The sequence below is a fragment of the Marmota flaviventris genome, chromosome 4 (genome assembly GCF_047511675.1).
Source record: "Marmota flaviventris isolate mMarFla1 chromosome 4, mMarFla1.hap1, whole genome shotgun sequence".
Lineage (NCBI taxonomy): Eukaryota > Metazoa > Chordata > Mammalia > Rodentia > Sciuridae > Marmota > Marmota flaviventris.
This window is the reverse complement of record NC_092501.1, coordinates 50,413,838-50,431,831: the sequence shown is the minus strand read 5'-3', so window position 1 is coordinate 50,431,831 and position 17,994 is coordinate 50,413,838. Positions and strand designations below refer to the sequence as shown.

Here is a 17,994-nt window from a genome sequence, read left to right as displayed (position 1 = left end):
GAAGGATATACCGGCTTCATTAACAGAATTTTTTTGATTTGCAGAAAAAGGTCAAATCAGACTGCATCTTCCAAATAAAACCCAACACGGAGATAGGAACAGCGGCCCATGCATGGAATTTATTGTGTGCTACTGTTTATAAAATACTCGGATAGTCCTGCACATGCATAATATTTCCAACTTAGACAAGAGACCATACAGGGTGCACTTTCTGGCAAACAAAACAATAGATGGTTCCGCTGCTTGGAGCTATGAGTTGTATTCCAGGGCATGAGGGAAGCAGGCCACAAAGTAAAGGGAAATACCAAACTACAGTGGCAATCAATACATGTCAATAATTGTGTAAAATTAGCACATGGTTCCATTTAGTTTAACCAAGCAGTTCTGTAACTATCAAAAGAAAAAATTCAACATGCAGTCTTGACTTATGCTTCCACTAACATCTGAAGGACTGAACAGAACCACTGCTTCTAGGCTGCATTGCTTAATCAAAAACATTTCCAGAACATTTTAAAATTTCCTTTGCATTAAAACATAAAAATGATAGAAAGCCAGCAGCAAATCACCCTGGTGGCTATTTAAGCAACTGGAATACTCACAATAAACTAAAATTTCTCATAACATCTAAATAACCTATACTACATGTTGTACCTGTACATCATAGGTCTATATATTAAATATTTGCAAAAGGAAAACATGCATACACAAAATACGTCAAGTTTTACAGACATGGTTTGAATTAAAATATACTTTTGACAATGTACAAACTTCTTTTAAAGTACCTTAAATGAGTAATTCTGTAATTCTTCATAATTTTGAAATTTAGGTTTTCTTCTTAAATCTCTGGGGTGTAAAGCTCAAAAGATCTGGGCAAAAAAGATTCTAAATTAGTTTTAGATTTTAGTTCAAGTAAGTCTTTCTAGAAATAGTTTATGCATTCATAATTGAAAAATATTGACTATGTTACAGAATTAGCCACATTTAAGAACAACACACCTGAGGTCAGCATTTTTGTATAAACGCCAACTGGGTTTCTTAGCAATTTGCCTACAATTCAAAATACAGCTAGTAACCTCAGAAATATATTTTAAGACCATGCTAATTCATTCTTTAAAGACATTTCATTGGAAGAAAAAAAAGGCTACATTAACTCTTAGGATTGCATTTGAAGTCATGGTTGAAAAAAATCTAATTCTACGGAGGGGGAAAAAAAAATCTCATTGTAAACTTAAATGTGTGAACCACAAGCATAAATGGAGGTGTAGATGCCCTCCACTGGAAATTGCCCCAAGCCCCATGTTCACTGCTCTCCACCTTGGCAGCGATGACCCAATCTTATCGGACAGCAAGCACAACATGTCCCAGGGCCCTCAAGACTCCATTCAGGAAGGGGGCTGGGGTCTCAAAAAGCACAATGGTTTCTTCAGAGGGACTGTGAGTTTTATAGTCCACTTGGCCACCCTTCCAGCTCCTCGGGTGATCTGTCCATTTGGGGCCCGAGATGTGAGAGTCCCTGGGAAGCTGCTGGTCACTGGGCACTATGGTTGCCAGTCCCGTGGTTCTCAGTGGCATGTGCGGTGTTCAGAGAATTAAAACCATCTTGCTGTACAGCATCTTTCCGGGGTGGCATTCTCTCATTGATCCTATCCAAACCCTTTGCCTCTTCAAAACTGCAGATTCTATGTGGTGGAGAGAATCCTCGTATTGCTTAACAAAATGCAAATTTGATAAGTCAGTAATTGTAAAACAATTCTGAGATTTCAAAACATTGTTAATGATTTTTAAGAAGAAAGAAATTAGCTGTAAGTAGCAGTACTTAAATCTTACTTTAACTGAATCCTATCCCCATTCCAGTCTTCCCCTTAAAATATGAATGTTTGTTTAAACCTAAATATAAACATGATAGTTTTACAGATGACAAATGTTAGCATAGCCTTGAAGAAAAAAAAAAAAAACACAAAAATGATCTTCCCTGTCCACAAAAATTAGTCTCCAGGCAATGGTCTCAGGGTATCAGTCTGACTTTTACTAAACCTATCTCAGACTATAAGATCACAAGTGACTATCACAGTTAAATACCAACAAGAGCAGGGGCAAGTGAGGAAGCTAAACAAGGTTAATCCTCAACACACAAATCTGTACCAAGAGTTTGGGAGGAAAAAGAGGTAAAGTTAAGTTAAAATTTAGTAGATTAGCACTAGTTTGGAGGTCATCACTCTATTACCACTGATATGAAATGAAAAAGGTGAGAAATGCCTCCAGAAGTTAGATCTGTGTTTGGCTGATAGCAAAAAGTACTTAGATTTTCATATTTTAGCATGTCTTCCTTAATTCACTAACTATTTACTACAAATTCTTTGGAAATCCAAAATAAATAACAATTCTTCACCAATTTTTCTGGTTTCTTACTCAATTTATACGGAATGGTGCATCCTCCATTATTAAAAATGTTCACAGAAAAAATTTTCATATTACTACAAATGCAAATTTGATAAGTCAATTATAATTTGGCTGCTCTATACGTGTGACCAACCTCTATGACTCAGTCTATGCCCGTGAACCAAACAAATAGCTGGGGTAAGAAAACATTTAATAATGTATAATAATAAGCCAATATATGATATACATAATATAATTTCATCAGTAAACTATAGCCCAAACTATAGCTAAAAAAAAATCAGATTATACAGTAATAGTTCCTATAAACTCATTTCTTTATCCAGATGGGGTTTCACTTAGGGAAAAAAATCTGAGCAGTACAGAATCATACAAAATATGAAGCAAATCTCTACTTGCAGGGTCAGTTTAGTAATTTCCATTAAAATAGGCAATTTTAAATGCTGTAATACATAGTATAACATGCTGTAATCTAAAGAAATCAGGAAGATTAAATTCTGGATGCACATTATACTAGAAAGGGGAAAAAAACAAATTGTGACTATGGATATCAGCCCTTGTGTTCTTGTTTTTGTTTTTTTAAAAGAAGAAGAATGTGACTATTACACTTGATGAGTCAGTGAGTATGATTCATCTTGGGCTGTGTAAGCTAGGAGTAAGACACACCCACAGGACATTCTCTGATGCCCACCCACACACCACAGATCTCTGCCCAGCGTAAGGACTCTGATCGTACCTTTTTCAGCCTCAATAGCCTCAACTGTGGCTGTACAGAAGTGAGCAGAGGCATGCAAAATGAATGAGAGAGATGAGAAGGGTCATATTGTACAGCAGAAAAGGCAATGATCACTTAAAATATCACAGTACCCCATACTACATCGTCATTTACAATTTAACATAAATAGTACCCATTTTAGAGAGCCCCATCCAATCCCCCAATTCCTGACACAGCACAGTTTACACACAGTACTGACATCACTCAGAGCACAGAACATGTAGACCTATTGTAAACACAGACACCTCAGCACTCATGCAGATGCACTTTAGTTTTAATTATCCATGGCAAATTTAGTATTTTGATAGCATTAGAATTTTCCATTATGTTTGTTATATCAAATTCAATACAATAACAGGAAAATTCTGTAGGGTAAAATTATGATGACAGAATTGTAGCAGAAAGCAAACAAGAAAGTCTTTTCTTTCATTCCTAATGGAAACAATACTCAACACCAGTTGGTTCCCTAAGATACAAACTAGAAGGGGTCAGCAATGATGTTCCTATTATTTCTAAATAAAGCATAAGCAGAAAAAGCTGGTATGATTACAATGAAATTTAAGGGCCATAACCTTGATGAATTAGCGTAAATAAAATCATTCTGTAGCTTTGTTCTATACAGAGACATAAAAATTATCCTACTTATCTCCTGAGAACTTCCCTTTCTATCAAATTTTTTCTTTTTGAGTCAGTCTGTCTTGCCAAGGCTAGCCTCAAATCCTGAGACTCAAGCAATCTTCCTACCTGAGCTTTCATGCCACCATGTCCAGTTATTATTCTAATACTGATAATCCAATTAGTTAAATATCTATAACCTTAAAAACCCATTTATATTCAGTTTATCATGAACTTGAATTTGTCTTAAGAACTACATTCTTAATTGAAGAAAGAAAGACTAATGAACATCTTTTCAAATCCATCTGCCTGTCAATTATAGAGGCATCAAGGGATGGAACAGAGGTTTTTCAGGCAATAAATTCTAATTATTTCATTATAGGGACATAGGTCATATTATAAATGAAAAATATATTCTTAGTATTAATCAGTATAACTCATTTAAAAAACTTCAACATATTTAGTTGTACATTTTGTAGTCAAAAGTTCTCTATTAGCTCATTCATTGCTGGTTTTAAACTGTAAAATGAGCTCACAAAGAGGTGGGACCAGGATCTAAGATTGCAGAGAATAATACTGCCTTACAATATTGTTCATTATTTAGAATATTTGGGACAATAATGTCCCATCCTTTCTACTTTGCTTCTTGAAAATGAGGCCAATTAGCATATTTATTCTTGAAATGTCATTTTAGGAGTAGATGTGATTTAGAAATGATACATTTTATCCAAAGAAGTTTTTAATATGGAGAGGACAGAGATGAACTAAGGAAATTAACATAGACTAATTTAGAAAATATTGGTGATCTTAACCAGATGATAAGTAAATTAGGGATCCAAAAGAAGTATGATGAATACTGAATAAAGGAAGAGTTAATTTTCCTTAACTGTTAAATTATAGTGTAAATCAGTCACTCTTAGTTTATGCCCACTATTCAAATCCCTGTTGAAAAATAAAACTAGCCTTGTACCACTGGAAATTACTCTTATAATTCTAAAACTTCTACTCTTCAAATATGAACAATTAACTTTATAATTTAAAAACTGGGGAGAAATAAAATGACTATCAGAATGTTTTTAAAGAATCAGTAGTAACAAAAGTGAGCACCGTGCTGGTGTATACCCCAGTGACTCAGGAGGCTGAGGCAGGAGAGTCAAAAGTTCAAAGCTAGCCTCTGAAACTTGATAAGAAACTGTCTCAAGTTAAAAAATAAAAAAAGGATTGGAGATATAGCTCAGTTGTGGTGCACCCCTGAGTTCAGTCCTCAGTATTGCAAAAAATAAAAACAGAAAGTTACTTCATGTGAAAAACTGTAAAACTTATATATATGGTAATAAATTAAGAATAAAAATGATCTCAGTATGAGAACTGATGTCTACTTAATTATAAAGTTATTTAAAAGTCTGTTCATAATTTTTTTCAAATTATGAAATGTCATAATATACTTCTAAAATCAATTCCATGGATATCAAAACTACACTTTATGTCAAGCTTGAACGCTTAGAATTAAAAGACGAGCATTTGAAGCCACAATATTAAGTTGGAAAGAAAGAGATGTGATAAGGGCAAAATTCTACTGAAAGGAATATTCTTATTTCTCCCCTATATGTTTTCACTTACTTAGGGCACCTTGACATAGCCCTAGTAAGTATAGTGTTATCTTAAACTGTATTCCTGAATACAACATAGGATAAGGCTATGAGGAATTTGACATTATAAAATAAAGATGATGATATATTTTCCCAAACAGGTCCTGGTGAAGGCAGCATTATGGGGCTAGCTTCAAATAAAATTTCCATTAGAAAAATGTATGTAAAATATGAACATAAAATCCAGCCCAAATAGAAATATGTTGTTTGTAAAAACACTCAAGAAATAACATGTAAATTAACTTTAAAGTTATTGAAAAGACAATTTTTATTTCCTGACAATAGAACTAAGGTCTCAGAATTAAGTTTTCTTTTTTCAATAACTCTCAGTTGTACACATTAACATCAGGGAACATATCTACTGAAATTAAAAATGTTAGATAATTTTTTGAAAAATCTCACAGCTACTGTATGAGTTTTATTATCTGCTTTAAAAAAATGGGTTTATCTTATGCTAGGGAAATGCTCAAACCATACTACCAAAAGCCATCACTAGCAGAACTAGGGAGCTATCCACTTTCCCAAATTAGACCCCTGAAACTCAGCTCCTTCCAGTAACTCACTCTATGCTGGGAATAGACAGTCCCTTCAGTAAAGCTGCTGTTTTTCAAACCTTCCCTGCAGTTGAGGGTGGTTTCCCAGTTGGATGAATGAGCTTCAGGCTGCATACAATTAAAACTAAATAGAAGAACTGAGTTATCAACAAACCATATAATTACCAGATACTACTGACTGTGAAATCTGAAAGCAAGTTTGCTATGGACACAATGTAAAAGCAGTAATATATCTATCTATCTATCTATCTATCTATATAGATAGATAGATATAGATATATAGATATAGATACTTGAGAGATGTTTATAGTGTAGATTTATTAAGCATGATACCCTTTCAGGTTTTTTCCTAAACAAAGAGGAAGAAAAGTATAACATTTCTTAAGCTACTAAGAGTCCTCCTTTTCTAATTAACATTTTTGCTAGGTTTATTGAATGTTTAAAGTCTTCTTAATTTGTTTTATGTACATTCATGAAATTCTTTTTAGCTTAGTTTTCTAATGTTCATAATATTTTAAAGGAGGGCAAGTAATGTCAAGAGAAAGTATAGTTTTTTAATTAATTAAAAAAAGAGAAAGAAACAGGGCAAGAGGTACAGCTCAGTTGTGGAGTATGTGCTTAGCATGCTGGATTTAATGCCCAACATCATTAAGGGGAAGTAAGAAATTTCATTCCAAATGAAAATTTGAAACTATAATTTCAAAACAGTTGTACTTCTCAAATATGCCAGTAGTGGAAGCAGACAATACAGTAACATATAAAATAGAACATGTATAGACTACAAGTAAAAATTATTTGTCTAAAGGAAAAAAAACCACGTTTATTAAAAAGGGTTTATTATGGGACTGAATGAAACTGTGAAAGGTCAATCTAATTAGAAGTTAATAAAAATTTTTTAATTTCCATTTTTTTTAACTTTAAAAAAAAATCACTAATTAGAACACCAAAAAGAAACTGTTATTCATACCAAGTAAAACATCAAGTCTGTTGCTGCCTGTTTTCAATAGAACACTGACCCTTGGAGGGCTGTCAGAAGTGGCTACAATAAAATATAAATTCAGGCTTTTTTACTTCACAATTATTGTTTCCAACCACCAGGGAAAGAAATTTACAATCCGAGTTACTGTGTATAGACTACAACACTCACATCACTTTCTTCTATTTAATCTGTAATGGGCTTTAAAAAGTTAACCCAGTGATTACACAAATACTTATGCCAAAAAGTTCATTTAAAAAATATATAAAATATTCAAAGAGCCAGATTACAGAAATGCTTTACGCATAATTCTTTTTATTTTCATGCAAAATAAAGGCACACTTAATAACACCCTTTCAATTTTGACTTACAGGATTTAAATTCAACCCCTTATAACAATGACTTAATATCTAATGTTACATTCATGTTCAGAATGCACAAAGTGCAGCAACAAATGCAGCAAACCTCAAAACAAGGTGCTACAAAGCTGCTTCTACATCAAAAGACAGACAAAATGTCTGATAGAGTAATTTAACTGAACATACTTTTACAAACATATAGCTAACCTATAGAAAGACAGACAGATTTAGGAAAGCAGCTACATCTGCAGAGGAAGGAAACAGCATGTTACAGACAGTCAATTATACATAGAACATTTGACAAACACCACAGAAAACAAACTTTGGCATCATTTTACCATGGTACAAAACCTTGCATAAAATCTTTTGGCAAGTGAAAAACATAAATACTGTTCTAGGGTCTAAGCAGATTGTTAATTCTAAAATAAAGAATTTGAAAATATAGCATTATCTAATACAATTACATGAATTAAAAAAAAATAAGAAACTTGGAATTACATTTCCATTTTAGTGATATGGATGCCCCTGATTCACATTCTAACGTGGGGCTTTTAAAAGAAAAGGATGAATTAGACAAATGAATAAATAAATATATATTTCAAACTTTATAAGCTGCTCCCATATCTTTTCATGAAAAGCTGAGGACCCAACCATTATTTTTAACTGAAAGAACTATCCAGTCTATCCATATTCTGCCATAGTCAGGTATTAATTAGACACTACCTATCATATAGTAACCTGCCTGTGTCAGGTGCTGAGACAGGAACTAAAAAGCAGAAGGAATTCCCTGCATGCATTATGTGAATTGTTAGCAAAAGAGTGAGGTGTGCCCCAGTCCATCTGAGGCACAGCAAGTTGCATAACATCATTACCACTTTGCAGGGTCTGCCGTCCTCCAGCCAACACTCCACTAGGCAACATCCCTGTGGGAGTCAGGCCCTTGAGTGTCAGCACGCTTTCACTCTCCTCCCTACAGCAGAGAAATAAAATAAACATTAAAGATTTCTAATAAGTACTTGGTTTAAAAGAAGGGATACAGGCCATATATACTTTACAATACTCATTGTTATTACCATATTTCCCTCAATTCTAAGACATATTTTTCCATATTCTAAATGTTTCAGATATAAGAGTATACCTTACAACTAAGAGTTTTTCTTCAAAAGCTTTATTAAATATGTGGTAAGATTATCAGTGGACATCATACAATTCAGAAAATATTTCATATGCCCGGAAGTTCAAGTGTCTGATATAATCAATTTTGCAAATTAATTAATTAATTTGTGATGCAGTGGATTGAAGCCTCCCACATACTAGGCAAGCACTGAGCGATATTCCCAGTCCTTTTGTTTTGAGACAGGGTCAGGCTAAATTGCCCAGGCTGGCCTCAACTTGGGATCCTCCTTCCTTAGCCTCTCAAGTGGCTGGATTACAGAAATGCACCACCACACTCAGTTTGCAAACAAAATTTTAAGGATTGGCTTATTCATTTGCATGATTAAACTTGGTCTTCTTAAATTAACTCCAGAAAATTTAATATGAGGCCCCAGCAAAAGAGACATTCTATATGAATAAGTAAAATCATTAGAAATACTCTAAAGAAAGAGTATTTCCCCTCCTTCTTATTCTGATTTAATTTTCTTTTTTTGGGGGGGCAGGGGAGGGAGTACTGAGGATTGAACTCAGGTGTACTTAACCACTGAGCCACATCCCTAGCCCATTTTTGTATTTTATTTAGAGACAGGGTCTCATTGAGTTGCTTAGCGCCTTGCTAAGTGGCTGAAGCTGAATTTGAACTCATGACTCTCCTGCCTCAGCCTCCCAAGCTGCTGGGATTACAAAGGTGTACCACTGAACCTGGCTGTGATCTAATTTTCAAGGTGTAAATTTAGTGCTTTCATCACAGAACAAGAGATACCCAAATTGGCAATGAAGAATCGAATCACAAAAGTCAAAAATCCTAGTATGGGAGCTAGGGTGTGGCTCAGTGACAAAATGCATGTTTAGCATGCAAATATCCTGGGTTCAATCTCTAGCACCACAAAACAAAACACAAACAACAACAACAACAAAAATCCAAAAGCAAACAAACAAAATACCCCTAGATTTAAAAGAACCTGAGCCGGAAGCGGTGATGCACGCCTGTAATCCCAGTGGCTTGGGAGGCTGAGACAGGAAGATCACGAATTTCAAAGCTAGCCTCAGCAACAGCGAGGCATTAAGCAACTCATGAAACCCTGTCTCTAAACAAAATACAAAATAGGATTGGGGATGTGGCTCAGTGGTTGAGTGTCCCTGAGTTCAATCCCCAGTACCACCCCCTGCAAAAAAAAGAACTAAAAGAACTTGTGTTCCCTTCTTCAGCACATAAATGTACAACCTAACTTCTTTACCATGTTTCTTTTAGATGTCAACCACGATGATGCTCATAAATAAAGAACAATGAAATCAATTTCTACAAAACAAATAATCAGGAAAATATATCATTACCTGAGAACAGAGAAGACTCTTGCCATCTTTCCAATAGCTCGAATTTTGTTTCTTATGATTTCTTTCCGGGCTGCAGCTGAACCTACTTTCAATGGAATAAATAGAAAGAGAGACTCAAGTTTAGGGCATCCACACTTGCATTATTCTGTTAGCCTATTCCACATTCATCTGAACCAATAATACCAAGTCCCCTGCCACCAGCTCACATGGAAGAGACTCATGCCAAAAAGTTTCCTGCTCCCTCAGTATTAGCTTTGGTAAACATGGGTCAAATGCTGAAGTCTGACACAGAACAGATGAAAAGTAACCCACAAACTTTAATTATCTCATACTACTCACTAATCAGTAAAACAGCAATGGGGGAAAAAAAACTTAAGCCCAACTTGCAGCATCTCAAACTAGAGGAGAAAACTACTAATAATCTTATATTGTCTTTAACTTTCATGAGAGCCTACAGGCATGCAGCCTAACAGACAAGATATCAGTCTTAAGTCTAACCCTAACTATCATAAAAGCTTTTAACATGCAGGCTGAAAATAAACCATCATACTAGGAAAGAATAAGCTTCCTTGTTCCAACTTGATCTAAAAATAATGATATAAAGGGACTACAATGCAGGCAATCTCAAACTAAAGACCATACCAGCATTTTAACAACAATGCATATCTCAACCTCATTGACCAGTTGTCCTCTAAGGTCATGCAAGTATATATGAGCTCTTAAAACTGTAGGTGAGTATGAACAATGAGAAAAGACTTTCTGAAAAACTGGCTTAAGGACCACTACTACCTCATATCTAAAGGGTTAGTTGTACTATCACTGATACAGAATATACCAAAACAACTGGATCTTTGACTGAATGAAGACTCAAAGATTATATCTTCCTTCCCTTGGCCTCCAGAAAGAAAAACAATCTGTCCTGTTATCTCATATATAGCAATCAGAATCACTGTGGACCCAAGAGTGTGGTTCCTTAAAGTTGTGCTTCAACATGATGAAAACACACATATGGAAGCACCATGGTTGAGGAGAATGTTAAGGAAAGGCTAAAGATGCTACAGCAAAAGGGGCCTTAGATATACAGAGATCTGAACAATTATTAAGTCTTCTAAGCTAAAACATTTAATTTAAAATTCAAGCAACGTACAAATACATGTAATTAAAAACTAAGATGACCACTGGAACTGATCACAGGAAACAGAAAAAGAAATCCAATTTCAAAGATGAAAACAACAGATATATTTTAGAGAAAAAGGCTCCACGACTGTGTTCATGATGTTCTAAAGGATAATACTATGAGCACTGAAGCTACAGCTTTTTATAAGTGCAAAACTGTGTGCATACCACAGCATTAGATACATATTTTTTCAAATACCAAAAAAATTACTAAAAATCTAAGAATCATAGAATATTAGAATCTGAAGAGACATTAGGGACACTGTAAAATTCATTCTCACTTTATAAACAAAGTCATTAAGTTTATTAAGTGACTTGTCCAAGCATACAAGGTATGTCTAATTTTATTCTAATGAATTAATATAAACATTATGTTTTAAAATTGACATAAGTTTTCAAATAGCTAGACTGGGGGTGATCAGTAGGGGACTGGGAAGGATGGCTATAACAAAGTACATTAGGTTTAATTTGTATGTCTACAAAACCAAATTATATATAAACTATACTGATTCCAAATGAAAAAAAAATTCACAAGAATATAAAACACTGTAAAAATCAGGATTTTAAATCAGTCTACAAACACATCATGCATCATATTACATATTAAAGTAAATGTCCACAGTAAAATTACTTTGGGGAATAAGACAGACAATCAAACACCCCTAATCATGCAGGGAAAAGTATAAAACATTACAAATAAGCAAAAGAATGAAATTTTAAAACAAGAGGAATGAAAAGAGGGAAAATATTTCCATGCACAGAAAGACAGATATCTTGGAATATGACTTCTAAAAATATCAATACTAATTCTGATAAAACTTAAACTAAATTTGCACAAGGTCCAAAAGGACTCTGCATAAACATTCCTGAATGAATGTGCTAACTTACATGGACATGAGGATAACCTATGAAGTCATATTTCAAAACAACATTACTCTGTCTGGTCTGTACCTTTTTTATTGCCATATATGAGCCGTTCTTCAGATGGAGAGTCCAGAAAAAAGGAAGTGAATGATGGAGAAAAGGTGGTTGAGACAAATAAAAAGATAGAGATTTAACTTGGCAGTGGTACTGAAGAATGAATGTAGAAAGAAAGGGAGAATAATGAAGGCCCTCATATTTGAAAATTTGAAAAATGTAGTATTGTAGAATCTGAAGAATAAAAGAGGGATGCCACTGAGTAAAGCTCTAAAGTAGAGATTTCTTAAAAGATATGTGTTCAGAAGAAATTATGGACAGAATGGTTATAATATTTGATGAAAGTAGACATAATTAAGGACAGAAAAAAACACGTGAAAACACATAAGACTGATAAAAAACTGTGCTAACAACAATCGCACATTTATACTCATACCCCTAAAGAAATGTGTCATCCATGGAAGTATGTTAAGTGAAAGGTAATGACACAAATCAGATACAAACTTGTGTGGTTCTTCAATGACAACATCATCTGCAAAACCTGTAGTATATACAGGTAACTTTATAAACTACCTCAGTAAAAAACCTTACCTATTCTCAATAAATAAAGCAAAAGCTCAGCCTCCTACACTATATAAGAATACATGTTTTCTTGAATCTGAATTGCAGAACTTTTGCATATAATCAGAAGCAACATGCACTTAATGTTCTCAATCCAGTCTGGGAGTTTGGGGGGCATCTTTTTGCAAAAATAGCAACAGACTGTTTCAAAGCAAGTAATAGCTCTAAGAGTAGGCAGTACTGGTTGTTTCATTTGAATTTAAGGTATCTTTCATTCTAATGCTAAGACACATGATTGCATTACAGGAAATGCAAAGTTTAGTAATACTATAACACATATGGATTATGTATTTTCTTTACCAAACTGAAGACAAAAAGTTAAATATCTGAAAGAAATAGTAGGCATTCTAATTATCAGTCTTCAAAAAATTTTATGACTAAATAATACCTCTAAAAGGGAAGCTATATGCATTTCTACATGCAATGTTCGTACAAATTTGTCTTAAAAACAACCCCACACATACATTAAACAATTCCGAGTACCAAGATACATCTTTTAAGAATAAAGATTCTTATTCCTTTACTTAATCTCAGACTTGAACATACAAAAAATGCTCTTTCCTTCCTGCCACTATGTAATCACTAATTCTGCTACCTCCTTTTCCCCAAAGAAAAGCTAAATCCTCATTCTGCCCCCACAGCAAACCCCATTCCATCAAATTTTATTTCTTAAGTCAGATTTCTTCCCAGACCATCCAAGGATGGTTCCATTGCTACAAAGGAAAAGAGGAAGGTGAAGAGAAGCCCTGCCATCATGGTAAAAGAAAAGGAGAAAAGAGGAATGGGATAAGGGGGATGAAATAAGGAAATATGAGTGAGGAGAAATATACCTAGTTCTGGTAGCTCTGTTCTTTATCCCTTTCAAAACCTTAGTATCTACCCTAATATCCTCTCCCATATTCCTTCCATGTTCTTCATCTCCCAAATCACTTCCATTCCTCCATGCAAACACCTACATGTATATTTTTAAAACTTTTTCTTAAGAGTTCCTGCTCCTAATACTTTATAGGGCAAAGGTGAAAAAATGAGGAATAAATGCACCTGTCATGTTGGCTGTGAAGGAACATCTATTTCTAGTATTCAAAGCTGGAACTCAATGTATTTTCCCATAGAAACATTGTCATAAATGGTGCTGAAAAGATTTTAAATTACTTAAGAGTGGGAAATAATTTTCATCTTCTCTATTCTCATTTATGGATGAGAAGATCCCAAAAAAATTAAGTGACTTTTCCAAGATTATGCTGCTAGTAAATAGTAGTGACAAGATTCCTAAATCATTATCTTTTTCATTAAGTCATAATGTTTCTCTAATAATCAAATTCAATTTCTTTGGAATCTAATGATGTAAAAAGTGAAAAATTAGCATAATATATCACACTGATAGAAAAACATTAATATGCATAAAATCTAACTAGAGGGTAATACATTTTGTATGTTCATTTATGTGATTTTTAAAAATATTTTTTTAGTTGTAGATGGACATAATATCTTTATTTTATTTGTTTATTTTTATGTGGTGCTGGGGATCAAATCCAGTGCCTCATACATGCTAGACAAGCGCTCTACCACTGAGCCACAACCCCAACACATTTACCTTTTTTTTTTTTTTTTAAAGAATATGATATATTTATTTCTTGGTTGAATCTCAAAAAAATGATTTAGTGTCTATTTTCATATAAATCATAGGTACCTAAAATCAAGTAACATAGTTTAAACAAAAAAACTTTTTGCTTTTTCAGGGAGGGGAGTATAGGGGATTGAAACCAGGGACACTTTACCACTTTCCCCAACCCTTTCTATTTTTTGTTCTGAGATAGGATCTAAGTTGCCAAGGCTAGTCTGAAACTTGCAATTCTCCTGCCTCAGTTTCCCAAGTAGCTGGGAAGGTGTGCCACTACATCCAGCTTTTGCTTTTTTTTTTTTTTTTTTTTTTGTGGTACTCGTGCATGCGAGGCAGGTACTCTAACAACTGAGCTATATCCCCAGCCCAGCCTCTGCTTTTTATTATAGAAAAAAGAATAAAGCATTACCTACTACTATTTCTATTCAACATACTATTGACATTGCTAAGAATTTTTAAAGATAAAAGGAAAGGAGGGCTGTGTTGTAGCTCAGTGGTAGAGCGCTTACCTAGCACATATGAGGCCCTGGATTCAATCCTCAGCACCACATAAAAAATAAATGAATAAATAAAGCTATGAAAAATAAATAAATAAAGGTATTGTGTACATCTACATCTAATTTTTTTAAAAAGGAAAGGTTAAAAATAAGAAAGTAATAATATCAGCTTGATGTAAATGATATATTTTAAAAGTTATGGAAAATAATTAAAAATTGCTGTATAAAATAATTCTATTGACCTAAATTGTTGAATGTAAGTCTACAAATATATAATGTATTACTTTATATAGCTAGAAAATATGCTGAGAAATGCCAGTTATAATAATAATAGGAATTTATAAAATACTAAAGTATTAATTTAACTTGATGATAATCATTTTTCTAAACAAAACTACATATTATCTTAAATGAAATAATTATATATTTGATAGTGTAATTATAGTAAATAAAGTTATTTTATAGATATCTTTAGTTTGGAAGATACAGGTATAGAGTTACATAATACCAACTGAAATACTCACTTGGTATTTCACAGCATTTGACAAATTACTAAAAAACTTTACCTAACAAATTCAGTAGGCAATGTGCCAAGAACTATTTCAATGACTCTCGATAATTCATTATCTCAATGCCTATATTTTGAAGTAGGTATTATCCTCACTTTGAAGAGAAGGGAAACAGAGGTTAAGTGACTTGCCTGAAGGCACACACGCATTGTAAGGACCTACTACAGTATGAGCCTGGAACTTACAACAGTGATATCAGAACAGGAAAAAGAAATATCTACTTAAAATCATTTAAAATTTTTAATAAAAAGCATTTGACAAAATACGTTAAGCTAAAAAACTTCTACACAAACATCAAAAGAAAATAAAAAGCATAAAATATTACTACTAAGCTTATTATCCAAACCAAAAAATAACTGATATAAATGTATAAGAGTAAAAGCATAGCTTTCTGCCTGCCACCAAGAGATAGCAGTAACATTTCTATATAGTCACTCTGCAATTTCAACAAATGGGTTTACAAGTGTGTAAGAATCACTCTTGTGGATGGGAATATAGCATGTGGTAGAGTATCTGCTTAGCATGCCAGAGGCCCTGAGTTCAATCCCTAGCACAACAAAAACAAAAGCAAACAAATAAAACACTTGTTGTGGTTAGAAAAAAATTTGCATAGTTTTTACTCAGATTTTGTTCAATAAGTGATCAATTAAGGTGAATAGTTTACACAGCTAGAAAAATAGCACCATTAAAAATCAAAGAAATGTAAATTTATCCAACTCTAATTTCCTACTAGACAGCCATCAAGTAAAATAAGAAAAAATGACCAAAATTCAAAGAGGTGGGACCTATGGAGACATAGGTGCAGGGATTTACTGCTAGAAGTAATTCATATTGTTCACAATTCTTCTGCAAAGCAATGTGGTTGTTAACACATAAAATAGTGAGGCTAATATTCATATTCTTTAAGTCTATAATTCCCATCATGAAATTTTTCCAAGTAGATAAATAAAAGCTATTGTACAAATACGTTATTGCACTACAATTCATAATAAAGATAATTTAGGACAGCACAATTGCCAAATATGAGATTAATGAAGAAAATTATGCCATATTAATAAACACAGAAATATATAGGCATTGCTAGGTGTGATGGCATGCACCTGTAGTCCCAGCTATTAGGGAGGCTAAGGCAGGATAGCTTGAGCCCAGGAGTTTGAAGCCAGCTTAGGCAATATATCAAGTCCCAAAAAAGGTAAAGGCAAAAGCAAAGGGGAAGGGAAAGAGAAGAAAAGAAAGAAGGAAGGAAAGAAGGGAAGGAGGTAAGAAGAAAGGGAGATGCAGCTCTTAAATCTTACCAATATGTAGACCATATTTAACACATGAAAATATTTAAATACTGACAAATATAAAAAACAGTAAAAACAAACACATTATAATTTGTTTACCTTTTTATTTACTCAGTTAAAGTCTTAAATAAAAATTTCAAAATGTCAAAACTAAAGCAACTATAATGCACCAATAAAACAATACAGGAAAAAAGGAAATTTTTTCCCTATGGTATTCACTTATATTATAAATATGCATTGGGTACATAGACTTATTGGCTTATATAGAATTAGCAACCATATATAACCTTGTTTCTATGGAAAAAAATCATTTCATAATTTCTAGTAAACTAACAAATGGTCCTTTAGAACATAACCACACTAAATTGAGAATAGCTTAATTTGGTGTCTGCAAAGAAGAAGTGAAAGCAATACTGGGAGTTCATGCATGTTTCTAATTTACTAAGAATACTACACTAAGTCCTGACTTCAAAAAGCAGTGTTCATATTCATGAAGAACCACATCCCACTAATATTTTTCAATTTTCCTTTTCTTCTGTTCTATCTTTCAAATTTTCCCTTTTCTAAAATTCACCTTTTTCTCCATATCACCATTTAAAAATACTTATAATCATTTAAAAATATTAAACGTTATCTGAAAGTGACTTGTCACTTATCAAACAGGATAGCCATCTGAAAACAATCACTTTCCTTTTGCAATAAAGTATATATTGAGGCTGAACAGTTAAGAGATACCATTTCAAATAAAAAATAGTAAGATAAGTAATCATACCATCAAACTGGTCTTCACCTTCAGTCATTAATTCATCATCAGAGCAAATACTCAGAACATTTACCAACATTTCTGTCACTATTTAAAAAAGAAAAAAAGTTACATGTTAGTTGCCCATAACAACTGTCTACGAATGCACAGCAAGGATTCATACAAAAGGCCAAATAATGTTTAACTCAAGAAGACACATTCTGATAGCAGAAATAATGAAATTAAGTTTGTAAAGGCTTTCAAAATGAAAGCAGGAATAAGAAGTCTGAGAGAAAGCAATTCTTTTATGGAATAAATTTTCAAGTCCCTCAGGAAAAAAAAAAAATCAAACCCCAAAGAGATGAGAACAGAGAAATAACAGATGAATGTACACATTTCAAGTCTTCATTCATAGATATGGCATTAAAGAGTAAGAAAATAATCACGGCACAGATCTCCTGTTTCAAAAATGTCCCAGGATTCAATCTTTCAAAAACCAGCCACAGGGGATGGGGTTGTGGCTCAGCGGTAGAGCACTAGCCTAGCACATGTGAGGTGCTGGGTTCGATCCTCAGCACCATATTAAAAATAAATAAATAGATAAATAAATAAATAAATAAAGTGTTGTGTCGATATATATATATATGAGAATGAACAGCCACAGCAAATTTATTTCTAAAATTACTAATGACCATGTGACAATCTGAATCCATGGCTCTTTCATAGGCTTATTCCTCTCCTTGATTATA

General features: G+C 33.5%; 1 protein-coding gene across 4 annotated transcripts in view; it reads right to left on the bottom strand.

The window, feature by feature from the left end:
• Positions 1-93: 93 nt before the first annotated feature.
• Positions 94-17,994, bottom strand: part of Ppp3cb (protein phosphatase 3 catalytic subunit beta) — a 52,409-nt gene continuing 34,508 nt past the window's right edge. Inside the window, exons 10-14 of one of the 4 annotated variants that reach the window (XM_027931203.2) lie at positions 17,276-17,353; positions 9,816-9,900; positions 8,198-8,295; positions 3,134-3,163; positions 94-1,707 (exon numbers count right to left, since the gene is read on the bottom strand). In XM_027931203.2, the coding sequence (XP_027787004.1) occupies positions 1,529-1,707; positions 3,134-3,163; positions 8,198-8,295; positions 9,816-9,900; positions 17,276-17,353 (470 nt within the window). In that variant the 3' untranslated portion in view covers positions 94-1,528. The remainder of the gene's footprint in view (positions 1,708-3,133; positions 3,164-8,197; positions 8,296-9,815; positions 9,901-17,275; positions 17,354-17,994) is intronic. The other 3 variants (XM_027931204.2, XM_027931205.2, XM_027931206.2) reach the window with 3 other exon arrangements.